The 21199-nt window shown below is 38.0% G+C and overlaps 1 protein-coding gene across 7 annotated transcripts in view; it reads right to left on the minus strand.

Annotated features, from left to right (window-relative positions):
* The window catches only part of ATP13A3 (ATPase 13A3), a 61226-nt gene that overhangs the window by 31700 nt on the left and 8327 nt on the right, over positions 1–21199 (minus strand). For 5 of the 7 annotated variants that reach the window (XR_013931783.1, XM_080410084.1, XM_080410079.1 and 2 more), the window contains exons 3-7: positions 7363–7456; positions 5209–5382; positions 4253–4423; positions 3862–3932; positions 116–196 (exon numbers count right to left, since the gene is read on the minus strand). Coding sequence is in view for 6 of the 7 variants with exons in the window: in XM_080410084.1 (XP_080266210.1) it covers positions 116–196; positions 3862–3932; positions 4253–4423; positions 5209–5382; positions 7363–7456 (591 nt within the window). In the remaining variant the exon portion in view is untranslated. Of the gene's footprint in view, positions 1–115; positions 197–3861; positions 3933–4252; positions 4424–5208; positions 5383–7362; positions 7457–9697; positions 9827–11168; positions 21154–21199 lie in introns of those variants that run through there. The other 2 variants (XM_080410083.1, XM_080410082.1) reach the window with 2 other exon arrangements.

The raw sequence follows: 21199 nt of genomic DNA on the forward strand, positions 1-21199 counted from the left end.
CCTTCTTCGGAGGAAGTGTAAGAGCCTGTCTGTAAACACTAACCACTCAACGGTCTTCTAGTTTGCACCAGTATTGGAACAAAAAACATTCTTCCCTCAAATACTGTAGTGTTACCTGTATTCATGCATTCCCTTTGTCAGTCCCCTGCTGTGTTCGTTATGAATTGAAGAACAGAATGTAGATTCATCTAGGCCTCTAAGTAAAGGAAAAAAGTCAATGAGTTATTTAAGAAACCTGATATTTAAAATTAAGTATTCAGTAACTCAGAAGAGCTAGGTCTTTGCCAAGAGCTACACTGAATTATAAAAGAGCAAAGTCTACGGATTACTGTTTTTCTAGCTATTTTTGTCACAACTGCAGATACCAATGAGATGTTAAAACCAGTTCCCTCCTTGACACATCTTACTCAGGACAGTCATAACTATTTCAGTCAAAATGGAGCTATACTTAAAAATTAAGTTAAATACTAGCATAACGCGTATTCAAAGGCCTCTAAAAAGTAAGTTTATAAAGCATTATATGAACATTATATGAAACCAATATGGATTAATATTTCTTCAAATTATCATCATTTGTCTCTAGCAATGGAAGCAATTTGGAAACAATTATTAATCAATTTATCAAATCTATACTGAAGCTATTTTGCAGCATCTTGGTATCAAATTTTATCCATGACTAAGTAAAGTACAGTCTACATTTTAAGTACTTCCTTATCACTGGAAGACTCATTTTCACAGGACTTTTCCAACTGCTGTGAAAGCAAATGCTCTGATTTAGAAGATCTGCAGATTAGCAAGCACACCTGTAGCATCACTATGTCTACAGCTACAGGATCATTTCAACTATCAGACTCGGTAAATCAGACCTACCATGCCCAATATCCAGGCGTTTTCTAGCAGACAGACTTTGGATGCACAGGCAAACAAACATCACTACCTTCCAAAAGGCTTTCACAGATGACATGACAAAGCCAGCACTATTCAACACAAGTCTTTTTTCACGTCGGGTATCTATTAAGTTATCTACCAAAAATGATTCCGTTGACCCAGTGAAAAAAACCTCCTTGTGCATACATGGAAATGTCTAGAATGCAGGGAAAGCTTTATAAACATCTCCACTATTGCCAATGCTAGGCTCATGTTTCCACCAGCATCTCATAAAAGAACAGAAGGTGAAATTGCTAATGTATTAATCTGGCCACAGGTTTAGGCTGCTCTAAAATTTTTCAAGTTCAAGGATTTTAAAATTATGATATTTAGATGAATAAATATACAATTCTCTGTTAATAACTGTGCCTTTCATCCCACTCTATCCCAAATTACCTGATTTTTCTTTTCCTGCATGAAAAGGAATGTAACAGTGGGCTTAAGAAGGGTCCTTAACACCAAGTACTTTGTATGTAAACATGAATACCTATGTGTGTAATGTCCACGCAAGACAAAGCTTCTCGCAGGATGTTATCTGCCTTTTACAGTACTGTTACAGTAGTGAATTCCCAGGGCATTTAAAAAAATCCCTGCATGCACACAGTTTATTACATAAAGCACTCATCAACTCACTCAGAGGTTCAGTTGACACTAGCTAAAACAAACAGACATAGAAGGTCAAAGTTGCATCCTCTTTGGCTGTGCGACCAAGTCTGATTTAGTTTAAGAACAATTACACTTGCATTTCCTGTGTTTAAAACAGTGACCTTAGTATTACATTATTATAAAAAGAACAATGATATGGAACTCAAGTTCTCATAACCGAATTAGTGGTCCAAGAAAACTTTATTTGCCTTCCTTCTGTATTATTCTAAGTCTTTAATTATGTGATCAAACTGTTCTGTCTCTGGATACCTGCGTAATGAACTGCACTGAGTGAATCTATCTTCATGATGCAGTATTGTGCTTAGATCACAACTATAGCTGTGTTTCTTGCCTTACGGATTATACTATAATAAAAGAAAAAAAGCAGGAAACAAAGTAAGCCTTCAGTCTCGTATACCACCTCTTTACAAATACTAACTTGATTCTCAACCATGTTACTACCTAATACCAATTTCTGTTTTTTACATAAACTGAAGAGCAGATTAAGAAGTATCTCTGTTAAGGACAAATTTTTAAGACACTTTTTCAAAATATTCATCATTCCTTAGTTCAGCTGTTACCTTGCAGGTGGTACCTAGTACTTCACTACATGATCATACACAATTTTCACTTTTTTAGGCAACAGTTATAGCAAACTCATTCTTATCTGACCTTGTGCAAAAGTGACTTAGTACTCTGCCAGTATTGGATATGTCTCAATCCAGCTGTTTCTCCTGTTTATTATCCAATTGCTAAATAATGGCGTGCAGCCCAGCTACAGTACCTGACTGAACAAGTGGTCAGGCTCAGTCATTGCTAATACATCAAACAAATGAAAGTTTGGCATATCAGCAAGAATGCAATTGAATAAATGCTCACATAACTTCACAGGCATATCTGAGATTTTTCCAGGGCTTATAAATTGGCTGAGTTATCTCAAGAACATCAAAAGGCACAGTCAAACAGCCAACAAATGCCAATTTTCAAGTCACTGCTTTAATGCTAAGGAACAACATTTTTTCTAAACACATGGAGTCATATGATTTTTTTCCCATACCTGTTCTTAGCATGAAAATTTAGGTTTGTGTCTTTTTTTTAATCTCATCTATGGGAAATATTCCCCCTGAACAGTTTAAATTAGCAACACTACAAGCATGGAAACAAGACCCTGTAATGCAAAATGACAAGCATCACTACCTGTAAGACTGTGATTCAAGGGAGGCTTAACATAAAAAATGCTTATGTTTTTAATTATTTACGTATGAACTGACAGATTTACACCCTTCCAGAGGAGTGCTCAGGTTTGTAACTGCTTGTATTATGATCATTTCTTTAAACTGTTGTCATTGCTGATAACTTGCCATACTGTTTTCACATACTTTTTCAAAAACGTTAAGAAATATCTGCAGAGTATGTTTCTTCTTACAGAAATTTTGGCTATTTTTCTCCTTCAGTCACTGGTCATTAATTTTGTCTATATGTAGTGCTTGGACTTTTCCACATGATGATTCAATGCAGTGAACTTTGATTTAGGTTAAAAAGAGGTTATATTTCTGATCTGAAGTTCTCATTTTAACAAGTAGTTTTCAGAGAAGTCTGTATTCATTTGACTTGTTAGCACTATGATAAGGCCATATCAGTGGCATCAGAAAAAAGAACTTTCTTCTCAAGCCTAACATCCAGCAGCACTGTTGCATGACAACAGAAAATACGGTGTATCATATTCACTGAGCGCAGCTAGTACTGTCTACTAAAACCCATTCTCTATCAATGGAAGAGATCTGGTTTTGTTACTAAAAAGTAACAGGAATCAAATCCAGCTCAACTGGACTAAAATGTAGCAACAGACCTACACAAAGATGAGCAACAGGGTATTCAGTGAATTCCCCTCTTCCTAGATACTCCTTCTGGGTCTAGCTTGGCAGCAATGCAGAAAATACAAGTTATTCCATCAGAAGGAAAGTTTTAAAGAGTTTATAGCAGGAGAACTACTGTCTATAAACAGGTGCTCTGATTCTCAAATAACACTCCAAGAGCAGGCAAAAAGCCTGCAGAGGCATGCAGCCTGTCACCCTATACGAATTATGCTTGATAAAGGTAGATTAAACAAATACCTTCCTTCCAAAGTCACACAGAGTTAAAATTTCCCTGCTCTCACTGTGTTCAAACAAAGACTCAATGAAATAAAACAGCTGGTCAGAATATGCTACCAATTTTCACTACGTTCTTAGGCATGCTATTGCATTAAAAAAAAAGTTTGAAGCACAACACAAAAGAAAATATTCTTACCGTACAACATCAAAACTTTGAACTGAATCATTCCAGAAATACTTCACGCTGTGATGTGTGAAATAACGAATCTGCAAGGGCAACAGACACACATATTAAACTAGCACTGCTTAACACCTCTCTTCTGACTGGCTTTATTCTGAACAGCAACAGAATGAATTTAGAAAAACTTCACTGAAAAATGAATACTTCTCTTTCAAAATAACCTTCCAAGTATTCCACAATTTCCAGTAACAGCTTATTGAGGAAAAGATTCGTGCTCCACCCAAAGAACGAGTTAGCCTTTTAGACAAAAGTGGCAGTTCACATGTGCTGTGTTCTGTGTGTTTACTCTAGATACTACTTCAGATACTTTGAAAATCAACAAGTGTAGTACTGCAGGTTTACTTACAGGCAAATATTTTTTCAAATCATTTTTATTCTCTTCTGCAGCAGAATCACAAAAATGAACAGCATGGCCATTTGAAACCTTGTGTACAGTGGCATTAGGATTCTGTAAAGGATTGGCTACCAAAGAAGGCATATTGCGAACCTTTGCACAAAACCATATCTTGAATTCATCCTTAAAAAGAAGGAAAAAAACAAGCTGGTTGAAACAGCATTTAAGCAGCATTTATTGCAACAGTTGTAGCAAAACGTGTCATCAACAGACCGGAGATTAGCAGAGCCCACACACAACCACAGAAGATAGCCCCAAGTTAACAGCAGCTACCTTAAGAATACATTTTCTTTCCACAATTCTAAAAGCGTATATTTTGCACTGCAAGATTTTTGGTTTTGTTTTAAGCAATGAGTCTTGGTACTTGAATTTTGACACCTTCAGCCCTTCACAATTTAATATAGTAGTTCTATAGTTGGAGGAACTATGGGATTCCTATGCATTCAGCTGCACTCACCCTGCAACTTCAAGTAACACAGATCATAACCAGGGATTGTACACAGCAATTGTGCAGGAAGAAAATCACCTGAAATCAAGCCGCACTTGGGTCCATAGTTACACCTTAATTCAACAAACGTATATTTGCTGAACAGGGGAAGGAAAACCTGAAAACCATGTTATTGGGTTACATGAGCGAGGCATCTGTTCTGTAACTTTTGATGACAACCACATTCATGTACTTAATTCTTAAAATCCAAAAGCAAAGACTTTCTTTTTGCTATGTCCTCTGCAAACAGCTGTCAGGCGTCTCATATGAGCAGCAAATTTATCTGCATTACCAAGGAGCACAGTTCTGCAGTGCTGTAAAACAAAATCATCGCAGGCAAGGATTTGCTTATTTTAGCAAGCAGCGTGAGGGATGCCAAACAACTGCAAACTGGGAGAAGCGCACCCTCCTATAGACTTACAGTTGTTCTCAGCAGAACCACTTCACAGTCTTTAAGCGTAGTCCTTTTGCACGTTGCTTTCACACGCCACTGAGGCATCCAGTAGAGGAGGAGGAGAAGAAAGCCACCAGAAAAGATCACTCCTACAGTAACTAGCACCAACTTCCAGCGACACAGATCATAGCCATAGATCTCCTGCATGGAAACAGGGAAACAAATAACAAAACAATGACCCTCTTAATTACTCTGACTCGGGAAGCCAACGTTAATTTTTCATATAGTGCGGTATTTAAAGCAAATCAAATTTCAAAGCTATTTTCTCCTTTTGCTTTTCTAGGGGAAGGTAAGTTCTAAAAGACTTAATACATCATGGAATGGCAACAAAAAGGAACACTGTTTCGCTCTGTCAGAAATACAAATATTAGTAATAGCCTGACAAAGGCAGAACATCCACATTGTTTAAAACATTTCCTTGCAGGACCTGTCTCCTCTCTGCACTGCTCCCTAAGGCCTGAGGGTGCAGCACAACCTGCCTTAACTAAGTGAACAGCAGAGTTTTTGACCGTAAAACAGCACAAGTCAGCTAAGCACTTAAGAGCAAAAGTCTGTGTGGTTTTGTCAAATGCTGATTTTACCACAATAGCATTTGACCAGCTAGCACGCGTAGTTTTGAATTACTGGTACTAGCTGTATTTCATACTTTCTAAACAAGCCTGTAAATATATTTATCAAATACTGCTTTTTAGTAGAGAAAGTGGCTTATTTTGCCTGCCATTTAACAAGAAATGCTACTGTGAAACATTAGAAACAGCAAGCCATGCTGTCAAAGGTTCTGTAACTTGCACCAGCTGGAAAGATCCTCTTCTCCCATTTAAAAAAAAAACAAAACAAAACAAAAAAAACCCCAAAAACCAACAACCCACAAAGTATTAAGTGTGCCTTGGTCAAAGGCAAGTACCAACTTAACCTAATGACAGCCAGGAACAGAAAATAGTTCAGTGACTTTCTGCATGCTGTGTTACATTCCCGAGTTTCACATTACATCATTAGATTATATTTCCTGCTGTAAAAGGGCAGTGAAGTTTCCCATTGAGTCCCACCCACATTGTTCATATTGACACCAACTTTTTGCAATTTTTTTGCGCTTTTCATTAAACAGTATTAGAAATTGCTCAAATTCCTTTCCTAAGAAAAGGCTTTTCAAAAAGTTTGTTTTGCAGCCTTCTCAGCTGACAAAAAGCATAGACAAAACCCATTCTCTGTTACCCCCAAAACACTGGAGCTAGTATTCACTCTTTACCAATAAAAACAGGTGGGTGAAAGATAGTGTGAGAGGTTAATGCTTCTTTTAAGGCGAAACAAAGTTATTTCCTCCAAAAAGCATTTGGTTTAGCGATCAGACCATAAGCATCTCAGTTTCATTTTTTGTTGTAAGGTGTATTTGCTTACTCTCCATATCAGAGCTAGTCTGGCGAAGAACAGCTTTTCCTAGCAGCATGCACAAAGACAGAACAAGGACTTCAATTCACATGAATCTACCGTTTTTTAAAACAATTCCTGCATACCCCAAGTACTTTCTGCTGTCTCTAGAAAGGGCTAGAAATTTAAAGATCAGCTGCCACTATTTTCCTGTCAAAACTAACTGCTGCATCTTCCAGGACAAATGAAGAGAGATAATTGCTCTGGTAGGAAGGAAAGTTTATGTGCTACCAAATATCCATAAAACTGTTTGCCATGCTTTAAGGAATGGGTCTTATCAGCAAAAATACAAATATGCAAGAATATGCTCAGTACAGTCAGATTATGGAAAATTAACCTGTTTTAAATGACAAAAAAAAAACCTCCAGGATTTGAAGCGAACAACAAAAAAACCAGCCACAAGCCACTTAGCTTCCATTTTCCTTAAAAAGAAAAAAAAAAGTTCAGCACCAAAATCTGTTGGTGCTATCTACTGGACTAATGACCTCAATGTAGCCAACCCAGCACCTTTGCAAAGGCTTTCAACAAAAATGTACCCTATCCAAAGACAAGATTTCTTAATACAAAAAAATACTATTGAGGATAACCTCATAAAATTGCTAAACTGATTTAAACTAAGACAGTCTACTTCCTGATGTAACATGCCCCATTTAGAGTGAAAACTATGAAAATGTGTAGACACAGAGAATTCATTACCATCTCATCTTCCTCTGCTTTATTGACAAATTTCTTTTCTTCCTTCTCCATGTTTAGTATGATATGGAACTTCTCAACTTGAGATATGGAAGACCTTTAACAACAAAAGAATTAAAAACTGAAGCAACATTGCTGATTTTATATGTATTAGGTTGTTTTATTTTCTTTAAGTGCATACACATAAAACACACTGACACGTATTAACAATTGATCTCAAGCTTGCACTGTTACTAGTTTCCAGTAGTAACAACCCAAGGAGCTCTAGTAAAGCTCTATGATTGAACACTGGATTGAATACTAGTGAAATACTTCAGAAACAGCAGGCTTTGAAGGACAGAAAAGAGCTTGTACCAATTTAACTTGGTTACATTCCACATGCAGCAAGCATTTTTTGGTACATTCTACACACTTCAGATGGAAACATAAATTAAACCTGTAAAAAAAGCTTACAAGTAGGTCAAGAATATACATTTCTATCATTCCATATGTAATAGCTCCAATCAGCTGCTTTCAGAAGCCAGGCTATTCTTCAAGAGATGTGCATCTCTCACCTGAGCAGAAAAATAAGTACATGCTAAATAAAGTTTAGTCCCTAGTTTAATATTTATAAATCAAGACATGCTTAATGGTCAGTTAGCCTTTTCCCTTCTTTCCAATTATTTTACTATTTAATTTGTATCAATGGGTTTATTTCTTGTTGTATATCTCTCATAGTTGCAAATCTCGAGGGGTACTCTGAGGACAGATTATGATCACAAGTTTCACAAATACAGAAAGGCATGAAAAAAATATGAAGCTGTATGAGATTAACATAGTGCACACAGATCCCTAGAGGGAATACAAACAAAAAGCTACAACACAGTATAAGGCTCGTCAGAAGTTTCAGTATCACACACACACAAAGAAAATCAAAGATACCAAGTCAAAAAGCTAAATTTTTGAAATCAAAACTGCACCTAACCTTCATTTGGGTGCTCTTGTACATGTTAATTGTATACAATTTATAATTAATGCACCCATCTCATATTTCCACAGGAACACCTGCCACAGGTAAAACCACTGAATAGCCAGCACTCACCTGCCAAGACATGGATTAACTATCATTCTCTGCAGTGACATCGTACAGCCTTTAATTACTGCACATATATGTCTCTCAGAAGACAGTACTTATTACCACAGCACATAAGCTGTCTTCAAATATTAAGGATTCACTTTTTCAAATGCATTTTCCATCAATAAGTCATGCAGCCACAAAAAGTTTTATTTACAGAATTATATTTCTGTTAGAGTTCACAGCTCCATGAGAGAATTATTAGATTTATCATACTTGAACTAGCCTGCTCTTAAACAAGCATGCATTTCCCTGCTGTAGTGTACTGCAACATCAAAAACAGTGCCTGCAGGCAAAACTCCAATCTTGATGAACGTATCTAGCAACAACTGTACAGGAAAGCACCAGGTGGCAAAATAAATGCAAACAGCTTCAAGATCAATAAATCTCAACCGAGATTTCCACATGGCCAACACGTCAGAACAGGCACCTTATGGGACGCCACGGCAGCATGAGAGAGAAGTGCAACTGCTTTCATTTAGGGCTGTTTCACAGCTAGGAAGGAGCGGGAAGTTGTCAGTCTGAAGAAGCAGAAAGGGAAATCTCAGCACTGAGAGCACCAGCAATAATTCCTGTGATTCAAAAAGTTCTTTGAACAGCTGTGTAGAATCACACAGGGAATATATGAGAAGCATTAGGAGGCTATTTTTGACTCACTTCATTAGCTCCATCTGCATTATTTTATACTCATTTATTGAGCAACCTTAAACTAACACACATTCTCAGTATTTCATATAGTGCTTGTAAGTTTCTCTATTCAACTCAAATTCAAATCTCTAAACTCAGAAAACGTAAGAGATCTTTTCTTAGTTGATGGGTCATGAAAATCATTACTATTCAGCAACAAAGAACAGCACTCAGAGTCCACTCCCTGTCATCAGCCAAAGCTCATCATCAAAAGTTCAAATGCATAACAGCTTTGGGTTTGTTTCTCACTGTCTTGCTGAAAGTTGGGGTTGAACTCAACCACCAAGAGTCCCACAGAGGTGCCCTCTCTGGAGGTGACTTCAAGGCTGCTGGCTCAGGCTGAAGAAATAAATAGCAGCATCTCACCAATTCAGAAAAGACTTCAGCCATCTGCATTGATCTATCTTTCTTCTATAATACAGTGGGAAATTAAACATCTTAATACTTTAAGGATATAATTAAATATAAGCCTTGCACTACAATGGAGTATGAGATTTTACTAGTACTTGAACTGAAGGAAGGTTAAAATCCACTCACAAGCAGCAGTGTGGACTCAGGAATACTCAAACACCAAGTGCCTCCGATGCAAGGGCTGCCACTCAGCCTCTCCCCAGCACAAGTTCCCTGGAGTGAATAGCTGGAGGTGGTCTTTCCCCCTTTAACAAACTGAAAATAACAACCAAAAAGCACTATTTATTTCTTTTAAAGGGCCAAAACCAATGGAAATGGTGGAAGTTACTGTTATTCCACTTACATAATTTTTACTCACTGAGCTACCACTGCATAGCTAAGCATATTCTAGAGTCAGAAAAGCTGAAGTCTGTAAAAGAAATGCTGTTTGCCACTGAGAGCAAAAGAATGTAATCACTTCCATCATTTCAGAACATCGGTATAGATTTAACAAATGGTATAGCAATCAGCTGAGCAGTGTCTGAACCGTAAGTACTTCTAAGAGCACACATTTGAAACACAAGCTTAAACAGTAAATCTGCAACTTTGTAAAAAAAAAAAAGCCTATCAAAATTAAGTTAAACTGCATTTGCTATTTGTCTCTGTCCTGAAGAGTATGTACCTATCAGTAGGACAGCACCTGCAGTTTCAGATTTCAGTCAATATTATTTTGGAGCTAAAGTAGATCACAAATTGGATCACTGGAGAAATTAAAACAATAAGGTACAAACCTTAAAACTACATACATCCCCCCCAGTGAAGAAAATGTTGCACCTTTTCTGGATTACAACACCAGTATCTATTTGTTGATCTATCCTGAGTAAACAATCAGGATACCAAGTATTCTACCAAAATATTTATAGGCAATAAACATTTGTAGCAACTGTATAAAAGTTGCAAGTGAACTCATGGCATATTTATTAAGGAAAATGTTGTAAAAGAACTACAGTAAGTTTCAATCAGTATGCCTGAGGAGTTCTGCAAGCCACACTTTCAAAGGACTATTTAGCTTATCTGAAGTCAGTTTTCTAATAGCTGGCATAATAAACATACTACTTCAGTGCAAATTTTACCCTTCAACTTTCATTTGGGGGGCGGTAGGAAGCAAGAAGATCTTCCTTCTGTTCTCCTCAATATTTGTCCCAAGCCCATAATCCTTAAAAACTAATTCTGCTTTAGCATACATATATTGTTGCCATCAGTTTATTCTTCCAGTTTTCCATTTTAACTGCAAGTTTCATTTCAAGAGAAAAAAAATCCAAGGTCTGGAAAGACCACAGCTATAAAAGAAGAAACTTCTAATATCTCCTGCAGTCACTGGGTAATTAAAATACCGACCTTCTCAGACAAAAATATAATTTTGACTCCTCAAGTCTTTAAATCCATGTATGGATATGCATTAAAAAATTATCAAGTTGTTACATATGCTTACACTCTGTTATTTGTCTGCTTAAAATATGCAAGTAAATAAACCTACAAACTTGTGTCTTAAACATTCCTTATTTAATCCTTTTCAGCTCTTTGTTAAAATCCTGAGATAACTAAGAGTTTCTCTTACCAACAAGCAGTCCAGCAGCTGTCCTCTGCACTTGCTTTTGTTATCATGAGTTACCGAGGCAGTTCTTAATAACTGAGACCCTATCTACAAGGGAAGTCCTGACAAATGAACTATTTTGTCTAAAATCTAAAAAAAGTCTCCAAGGGCTTTTCAAACTGTTATCAAAAGATTAACATATCAAAGAAAATTTGGCACTGCTTGGAATGCCTTTTTTTTTTTTTTCCTTCTTCCCTCCAGTGTGGCTGAACAATTGCAAGACTGTGGCGGGCTGGCGCGGAGGCTGCGCTTCCAGGCATCAGCCGCCCGGTCCAGCTCCTATTCAAACCACAAATGCCTCACCAGGAGCCTGCAGACAATTTCAGGTCTATGCACGAGCCCTGATACTATCTGCCCAGCTAAAAGCATATATGCTTCTGACCAAGCCCTTCCTTCTATTTACAGCTGTCGTGAGTGAAGACAACAACATTAATTTTGAGGAGCTGGCAGATGACAAAGGCACCAGTTAAGAAATACATTTCTTACTCTCTGCATTTTACAGTTTATCACAAAGCATAATGAAGAAATCGCATACACCAAATTAGACAGTCTTTAGAGATCCAGTGCTACAAAGCTAAAAAAGGGAACTTCGCCACTATCCGAACATCACAGCAACAAGTTCCTTTTCTGTACAAGACAAGGATCAACCAGCATGGCTTTAGCAAGAACACAAAGGGCAAATTAAAAGATCTAGCAAGGCAGACAGGAAAAACAAGAGACATGCATGAAAAAAACCAAATTAAAAAACACCTATATGCAATGATTAATACAAGTCAATCTTCCCCAGCTCCCCATGGTAATCACTGTCATTAAATGAACCAAGCACCATAAACTTCTACAGGAAGAGAATTAAGACCAAAACAAAACCTGACCTGTCTAGAAAAAGATCATGGTATAGATCAAACAGGAATCATATTCCCAAAATCTGATCTAGTGTCTTACTAAGTGACCCATGGCTCTACTGGGTCCAAAAGAATCCATTATGGTATCTTTAAGGGCTACTGAAAAGACTAAAAATCCCTTTCCGGAATTTATTTCCAAGAAATATTTCCTCCATTAAGACACTTGACAGCTCCGGAGTCGAAAATTAAGTTTATAAATAGCTTGATGTCATTACAAGTCTTTCAGATTTCTGAAAAAATATCTTGGTCATTCTTAATTGCAACTAGCGCCTGTTGCATAGCAGATAGGCATCACCCTCAACTGTATCCTGACTAGCTGTCAGAACATAGAAAAACCCCGTTTTGTTTTGAAACTAGAAAGCCAAACATTATTTCAGGCACTCAAACATTTCTGCACTTTAGACCCATACCTCCAACCCTTTCCCACATGACGGAACGAACCCCGCAAGGTAACGGACCTTAGGAAGGTGATGTTTACCACCAGGGCACATTCCTGCTCCAGGAACACGCAACTCCCACACACTGAGAGCAGTTACCAAACAGGCCATTTTTCTCCAGACATTACAGTAAAGGTTTTCAGCTTTCATGCAACAGACCTACAGGAGGTAAGCAATTGCTTTACATATACAAAACACCAATAACGCCCAATCTCTGCCAAACTGGCAGTCATGTAACTAAAAAATGAAGAGGCACTAGAGCTGAAGAACAGTAACAGACCAGGAAAAAGCATGGATGTATCTTCTGAGAATACAGAACACATCTGATGTCTTAGGAAAGATGAAAACACAGCCTGGGATACAGCTGACCCTTAGCAGAAGAGGATGGCAATTCATTTTACAGAGCAACCGACAGAGGAAAAATGTATTCTTTGCCTCAGAATCCAGCTTCCCACAGTACCCTACAGGGGCTGTGTCCCAGGTGCTGCACCGGAGCACTCGGCACATCCAAGGAGTCAGTGCTTTGGAAGACCGTTCTGTACTCACACCTCAGGCCAAATACCAAAAGATGCTCTGAATATTAATTGATATGTCCACATGCATATAAAACAAAGTACCCCTTATCTAACCAGCAGAAAAAAAACAATGAAAATGCTTCTTCAAAGTTATTCCAGAAAGATTAAGAACTTTTTTCCTCTGCACCACAGAAGCCTTTCTCAACAGGCAAAAAAAAAAAGTTTTTTAAAAAAATCTGTTTGTGACTCAAGATCTCCTTTGCCATTCTGCTAATAAGACCTCTTGGTCTACACAAGACTTGACAGCACTGATGATGCAAAGCTGCAGCTGCATTCAATACATCACTTTTAACGCATGTGCAGTATTTAACCTGATACTAGAATTGCCAGCAGCCAAGGAAAGAAGTTCTAGGTATAGCTTAAGAGACAATGATCTAGAAAAAGCACACTTTTAAACAGAGCTATAAAAATAGAAGGAAAACTCTTATCAGTTATTATTACTTGGGCTTGCAGCTCCTGCCCATGCCAACTGCCAATGAGTTCCACATACAATACCTGAAAAGCTGGATCTAAAATGCTGACTTAAAATGTGCTGTACCAATAAATGAATGGGCAAGGAACAAGGCTAAGATGTAAAGATCAGAAAAAATAAAGATAAAAAAAGATTTAGGAGCACCTTCTTCTCAAACCGTATCACATAACATGCTGCATATGTTAAAAATCAATGACCAAGAAAACCTCCAGCAAACTTCAACAGAACATTTTAAGCTTTCAAGAACTGAAACTAAAGCTTTTGCTCAGTGTTTTGGACATAACTCCCATATTCGCTTTCCAGTCTTTCTCCTTTATGTAAGGGATCCTATTTCAGTACCTATAAAAATAAAGTACTATTCCCTAAAATTTCTCCACTGGCTGCTTTCAAAACAGATTGACAGAACCTACAGCCACTCAAAATGGAAAAAATGACCATTTTTAACTAGACTTGCAACTAAAAAAGCTGGGAGTCTATTTTAAAGGCTATAAGAATGCCCTGCTAAAATCCACATTATGACATCTTGTCTTCAAGGTACTCCTAAGTCTCAGTACCTCCTCAAAAGGAAAGAATTTCCAAAGTTCCTTTTTACGGAATCTCAGAATCTTCAAGGAGCTTCTGTATACAGGTATGCTGCACTTGGCATTTTTCCTTCCCTGATGCGCGCTACTGTTGCAGTGACAACTTCCACTTAGTATCTAGGACCACAGCCATGATATGTGGCAGATGGGATTACGCTACACCCAGGACTTGGAGGGATCCATACATCTGAGCTGCAGCACAACGCTGCAGACTTCTCACACCACCTGGCAAGCCTGACACCATGTGAGAGCGCCTGTCTTCACCTACCCCCAAAACAGAAAAGCCATGTCACTCAAAGACCACTTCAAAACTGGCACAGATTGCTTCATACCCAATATACAACTTAGCAAAGTCTGGAGGTATCACTTTTGTGACCATAAAAAAACCAAAGGTTATCATATTTTACTTTAACATACACTATGATAAGCTTACATGCGTAGTTTAAATTTGTAAGGCTTTCGGCATTATTTTAACATATCAATATTTTTGCAAGGTTGTTGCCCATGTTACAAACACAAAAGATACTCTCCTTGAGAGGCACCCTCAGCCTGAGAAATGCACCTTACACGGATGGAAGCCAATGCAATTTACAGTTCTCCAGTAGCTTGCAGCTGAACCCTTAAATACAAAATTTCCACATAACGTACAATAAATGTTTGCGTAAGACATACAAGCTAAAAAGAACTATGGAAGATCAAAAATCCTCCAGCTATATTTTGAAAGGATTTAAGGTTATAATTTGTACTACAAACAAAGCTTAACACTTTAGTCAACTAACCAAGCTCTAACAATAAGAATGACATAATAGTTTAATGAATACATGGAAATTTTACAAGTACACGAGCTAAATTTTAACAAAGCCCTCCACTCAATACCTATTTTATCACTTCCCATCTCGGGCTTTCTGTTATAATACAAGCTTTTGTTTCTGTGTTTAGGCTTAAGGAAGACCATTGTATCCAACAATCACCAAACCAAAATTGTATTTACATTTGTAGAGTGTATTCTTTGTAAAGTATACTTTTTGCAGGCTGTAATAGCAATTGCAATGTTTATAGTAGACTACATGCTACATTATGGAAAGATAATTCTAAATCTAACAATAAACTCAGTACCACAATTGCTCATGATAAAGTACTATAGCCAATACTACACTCAAAACTTACTTTTGAACTGATCTTCAGATCATTATTTTCAGACCACTTACAAGTTATTTATTAACGCAACAGCACAAGCACAAGTTGAAGACATGTTAGAAGAGAATATAGGAAAGCACTTGGTCCTATCAAGGACAACTAGTCAAGCACTCCACTGCCCAGCCTTCCTGGCATCTCATTTATCGTCCTTCAAGCAGCAGCTATTAAATGAAAATTTTCAACTGATAAATCAAGCACCAAAAGTCAAAATTGCCCAGAGCTTGTTCCCACTCTCAGGCACACAGAAACACAGTCTTTCCTTGTTTCCTTTTTAGATTTGTGGATCTCCTACCTGGCTACCATGAGGGAAGTAGACCTGTCCCACAGTCAGGGAATCCAATAAAGTAAACGCTTATCTCAGATGCTTATTGTTTCTTTCGTCTCTTGGAAGAGTATACAACGTTTGGGTTGGAATTCACAGACTTTGACAACAGACACAATGAAATGTTTTATTTGTTCTTGGAAGAGAATGTTAAACTGTTTCAAATACCTTGGGTAAGGCACGGCGCCATTACACCCAGCTGAGCGCTGAAGCCTTTTCCAAAAGGACGTTCCTTTCTTGCATGGGGTGTGAACTTTACTCAGTCCTTCTATTTGATTAAATAACCAAGACTATTATGGTTAGATAATGGAGACTGCAAAGATGTCCCATCCCAGCACCTAGAGAACCACAAGTATTCTAGTGGAGAAACGGGAGTCTGAAGATCCAAATCCAGCAACAATGGGTCCTTTCAAGGAAGCATTTCCCCTCAGGGGCTGTGCCAAGAGCCCAACCTTTCCTGTGTGGCTGCCGCCTTATTGTGCAATGTAGAGTATCTGCTTCCTGGGATATATTTGCTTTTGTAGTATGGATGCTCAGTAACAGGAGGCAATGACTTTTTTTCCTCTTCCTCTAAATTCTTGGAAAATATTTTTGAGGTTAACATAAGAACATTTTAATCAAATTTCTGTTTGGAAATCAGAGATTTCCTACAAGGAGATCATCAAGCACAACCAGACTAATCACAAGGGATGAACTTTCCTCTGAAGTTTAGGCATTCAACTTCTGCTTCCTCAAAAGCACATATAGTTGACATACAGCTAAGACTACAGCATAGTCTGAGAACCATACTCATCACAAGTAAGCAATCTGCTTTAGCGTCTTTCTTTGCTTTCCCATTGTAAGCATGAGTTAGGACCTTTCATTGCTTTCAGCCGAGGATTCTGAGACAAAGCAGCAGTATTTCTTCATGTTTTCCTGAAGTCATTATATAAGACTTCAAGAATCTTAACATTCAACTACGTGACTGCTAAATGCACTCACAGAGTACCTTCAGATTAACAGAAATAGCAACAAGTTGCACTCACTTCTAAAAATGTGTTCAGTAAGATGTATACATGCAGATATGTTACAACTTCAGCACTTAAACCTGGGTTTTCTAATGTTTATTGAAAGTACAATTTTTTTAAACAGTCACAATAAATTGATACAGAGCCTTAAGTATGCGGCACATTCACTTTACTTAGATCAGAAACACTTTAAGGGAAGAGCTCTTCTTGTGTGCAACCAACCCACAAATCAATTGAAATACACATGACAAACTGCTAAAACTTTAATTATTAGTGTTGTTATATGATATTTAAAATTAAAAGGTTGCATCAAAATTTAACACAATTTAAGATGTCAGGCAGGACAATTTAATCACCTTGATCAAATTCTAACAACTGAAGCGAGAGAAAAATCTGCAAACCAGTTCCATTCAGAGATCAGACTACTGCTGAAGACTATTTTCTCATGCACAGGAATTTATACAACCTGACAGCTTACCTCCTGAAAATGATTAATTTACTCTCAGAACTACCATATGAGGCAAGATGAGAAAACCAAGGGCAGAAGTTCCACTCTCTATGTCCATGAGCAGAGCTTTGACAAAGACAAAAGAGAACAGGACTGTAACATTTAACACAATGCCTCCACACCTGTAATGTAAACTTTGGCTGAGGTTCATCTATCTGCTATGTCCTAGTCATTCAGAACAGTCCTACAAACCCAGAAGAGCTTTAGCAATTTAGTAGACAGTTACCCCTCAGAAAAGGACTTCTACAATTCATGAAATTAGATGACCTTACAGCAGCCTACTACAGTAAGTTTCATCACTGCCTCAAACAGCTCGACCTAAATGATACTTCGCAGCACTTGTATACCTCTGGGAATTATTCCCACAGCATCAGGAATGGGAGACGTCTTCCACATAACGGAAACAGACTCTGCAAAAATCTGACACGTCCCCTCAGCTGCTGCAATCTTCTCAGCACTGATGACAGCCCGAAAAGGTGTTCAGACTTGCTTTTCCCAGTGAGCAACAGCTTTTGGTTATCACTCCATTTATAGGTAACTTTCATTCTGCACACTTACCTAAAAGGAGAAATTCTCCTTTAACATATCATGTCTAGAGCAGTATTTATGTCCACATTTGAGCTACCTTTTTAATATTTTTTTTCTTTCCTAGACTATAAACTTTTTTATAACAGCACTAAGAGATGTAACTATCAGTCTTCTCTGCTACAAGAAGTTGGGGTTTTTTTAAAAGCAAGACTGAAATCTTGTAAGTACGTACATTAGTTGTATCACGGGGCACTCTTCCCTCAAGCATTGATCTCACTAACTGAAATATCACCAAGGTCTAGCCAAATATTCACAAGCAGGCTCTTCTCAAATACCTCTGGTCCAGATACTCAGATTTCACCCATCAGCCTTCTTTTTTCATAAATGTTAGGTGAATGTTAGCTTTCTAAAGCACCGTTAAGGACTGCCACAATCTTCCACATACATTAAATGCATAAGCAGCTTTTACTTTATACCTTCTGAATGGAAGTAAACAAATAGGAAGACTCCTGAAGGCTAACAGAGCAACAAAGTAACAGTCCCTAAAAGGTCAGATTGAATGTGCCCTTAGCCTAGCATCCTGAAGAGCAACAGTCAAGGAGGCATCAGTTAGAGTCATATAATACTTCCCTGTAGACTCTCTCCAATCCCAGTGACTTGTGGTTCAAGAGCTTCACAAGCCAAATACCATATCATCTTATTTAATACTAAATGGATTTTTCTTAATTTTTTATTACTACTACTACTACTTTGGAGCACATTTTAAGCTTGCCAACTTCCTGCAAAGAACCCCTGAGTTCATGAGGAAGGGGTTTTTTTCCTTATTTTGATGCTTTGTGTACTAGTGTCAGCTGAAGTCTCCTACTTCTTGTGTTTGAAAGGGCAGTGAAGTTATGCCTTAATCATAGGTGGTAGGGAGGGTGTGATTCTTTTATAAACTGTTTTATCCCACACCCTGCAGTCCTCTCCACTCCACACAGAAATTACTATCTGCTTCCCTTACAGAGGATATTCCATACGTCCGATCATCCTCATCAGCATCTTTCACAATTCTATGTATCTTTCATACAATGCCTCATCCTCTATAAGAATGTGCATGTGGCAAAAAACATATTAATACCAAAAATAAATTAGAAAATAGTACACTACACAAATTGCTAATTAAGATTAGTTTAAAACCATTTTACAAGAGCAGAAGTATCCATTTTCCCTCATACGTCAGTCTTTACAGGTAAGCAGAAGAGAAGTCACACACTCCTAGAAGCACCTGCTGGTTACATTAAATGCTGATGCTTAAAAAATAATCTACAGAATAGAAGCATTAAATATCATTATGTACATCACAAAAACACATATTCCAGGTGGGCCTGGTTCTGGGCAACTGGCTCTAGGTGGCCCTGCTTGAGCAGGGGACTGGAAAAAGTAACCTTGAGAGGGCCCTTCCAACATCAACCATCCCGTGAGTCTGCCATTCCATTTATCATACCCAGAACATTTTCATAAAAGAACATTCAAACAATGGTGGCTCTCAAGATGAAAGATTCATAACAAACATTTTAATGATTTTTCATAAGGCATCATGGAATTAAACCGGCAATTACCTAAGTACCAAATTCCTCATCATCTAATCCCAGATCCCTGAAATACCTCTAGAACTTAAGAAGTTCCTACCAGGACTATTCCCACATGCATTTCTGATGATCACATGTCTTTCTGGATTTCTGGTTTATGGGATGAAGCTAACACTTCTATTCCAGATGGTGCCACAGCATCCAAATCCCCACCCTCATCTTGCGCTTCAAACCCCGCAGTAAAGGGATCAAGGGCAGAGCACAGAATATATCTAAAAGCACTTCAAGAACAAAGTAAGCAATTTTTCTTTTAGCCTGGCTTTCTACACAAAGGAAGGGGGTGGACATTCACAGTTTACGTAGAAGTGATCACGGGGCAGGTCTGTCAAAGCTGACACCTCACCCTGAAGCTTCAACTGGATCATAAGACTTAAGCATAAACTGAACGCCTTGTAGAGGCTCTGCAGTCCTCACATTCTTACGGTCCTTAGAGAAACCACAGCAAAGTAGCCTGATTTAGATGCAGTAGGCTTTATCCAAGATAGCTAGCAAACTGCTAGGATTAATACAGTTAAGAAATCCACTCATGCAGCTTTCTGGTGAACATTAACTCAACTCCCATCTTACCTGCAAGCGTACCAACCATCTCAGAGTTTTTTTAAAATGCCTTCATTATCAAGGTAGAACAAAAGAACTTAGGAAAGCATTCTAATGGCTATATCACAACTCCTGTATGAATATTCACTTTGGTTTCTCCTTGACCACAGCACTCAAAGGAAATCCGCAAGCAACTATTTCACATGAATGAAAGTAAAACAATCAAAAAGGTTTTGAGAAAGACCGAAGCTCTGAAAATTACCTTATTTCTATGGAACATTAAGAAGGGAGTCAGCTACAAGTTACTGTATTTTTGCTATCTTTCAAATGGATGTTACAGATACCAAGACCATTTTCATAGCTGTATTCAACAGATTCACTATGACACTTTGAAAATTATGACTTATTAACTTAGCTAAAACAAAATTTAACATCCAAGGAATAAGGATGTTCCCTGACAGAGGAAAGCATAGATGACACACACACTCCAGGAACCTAGCAAAGATAAAACAGGAGGATAGAGTGAAACACTAAGCAGATGATTCACCACAAAATACTGCCCCATGAACTTAGCAAACTCAAATACCTAGGTATGACTCAATGTCCACAATATAAAAAATACAGTCTCCAAGGAAAATGAGCTTTACAAAAAGGTAAACTACTTTAGTTTAGCAGTAAGTCAATAAAAAGCATTTTCTCAGAGTGCACACCAAAACATTCCCCACCTGATACAGCTTCTGTTGACAGTAGCTAATGAGCCAGCACAATTATCTGACTATAGTACGTGTAAGTTCTCCCACCACATCCACCAATACTACATATAACAAGCGTTACCCAACTTCAGCTGGACAAACAATTATGGCATTTAATATCCTATTGCTTCCCAGACATTTATGCCATGGGAGGGTAACAGCAAGCAGAAGAAACTGAGGCACTCTACATTTGTTCCACATGCAAGATGCAAGCTAACACAAATTCAAAATACTTTGCAGTGAAACCTGAGCAAAACACTCCTATGATCTATTCTACCAATGGAGTTAGGTGAACCAGCTATCTTCAACAAAAACACAGCAGCAATTTAGTGCACCAGATAATCACTACCACAATGATCACAGGCTGAGAAATGGTGTTATAAATGCTACTAGCTTACCAGTGCCAGCTTGATGCACCAAAATCCTTCATAACGCAGGCTCAGAATACAATTATGCCAGCAGTCTTGCTACTGACAAAAGCTGTCTCTTGGGAAGGGATGCTGCCAGATAAAGGAAAGGGTGGCGCAGGGAAGAGCACTATGAGGA

Source organism: Falco punctatus, assembly GCF_963210335.1.
Source record: "Falco punctatus genome assembly, chromosome: 13".
In the NCBI taxonomy this organism is placed as follows: domain Eukaryota; kingdom Metazoa; phylum Chordata; class Aves; order Falconiformes; family Falconidae; genus Falco; species Falco punctatus.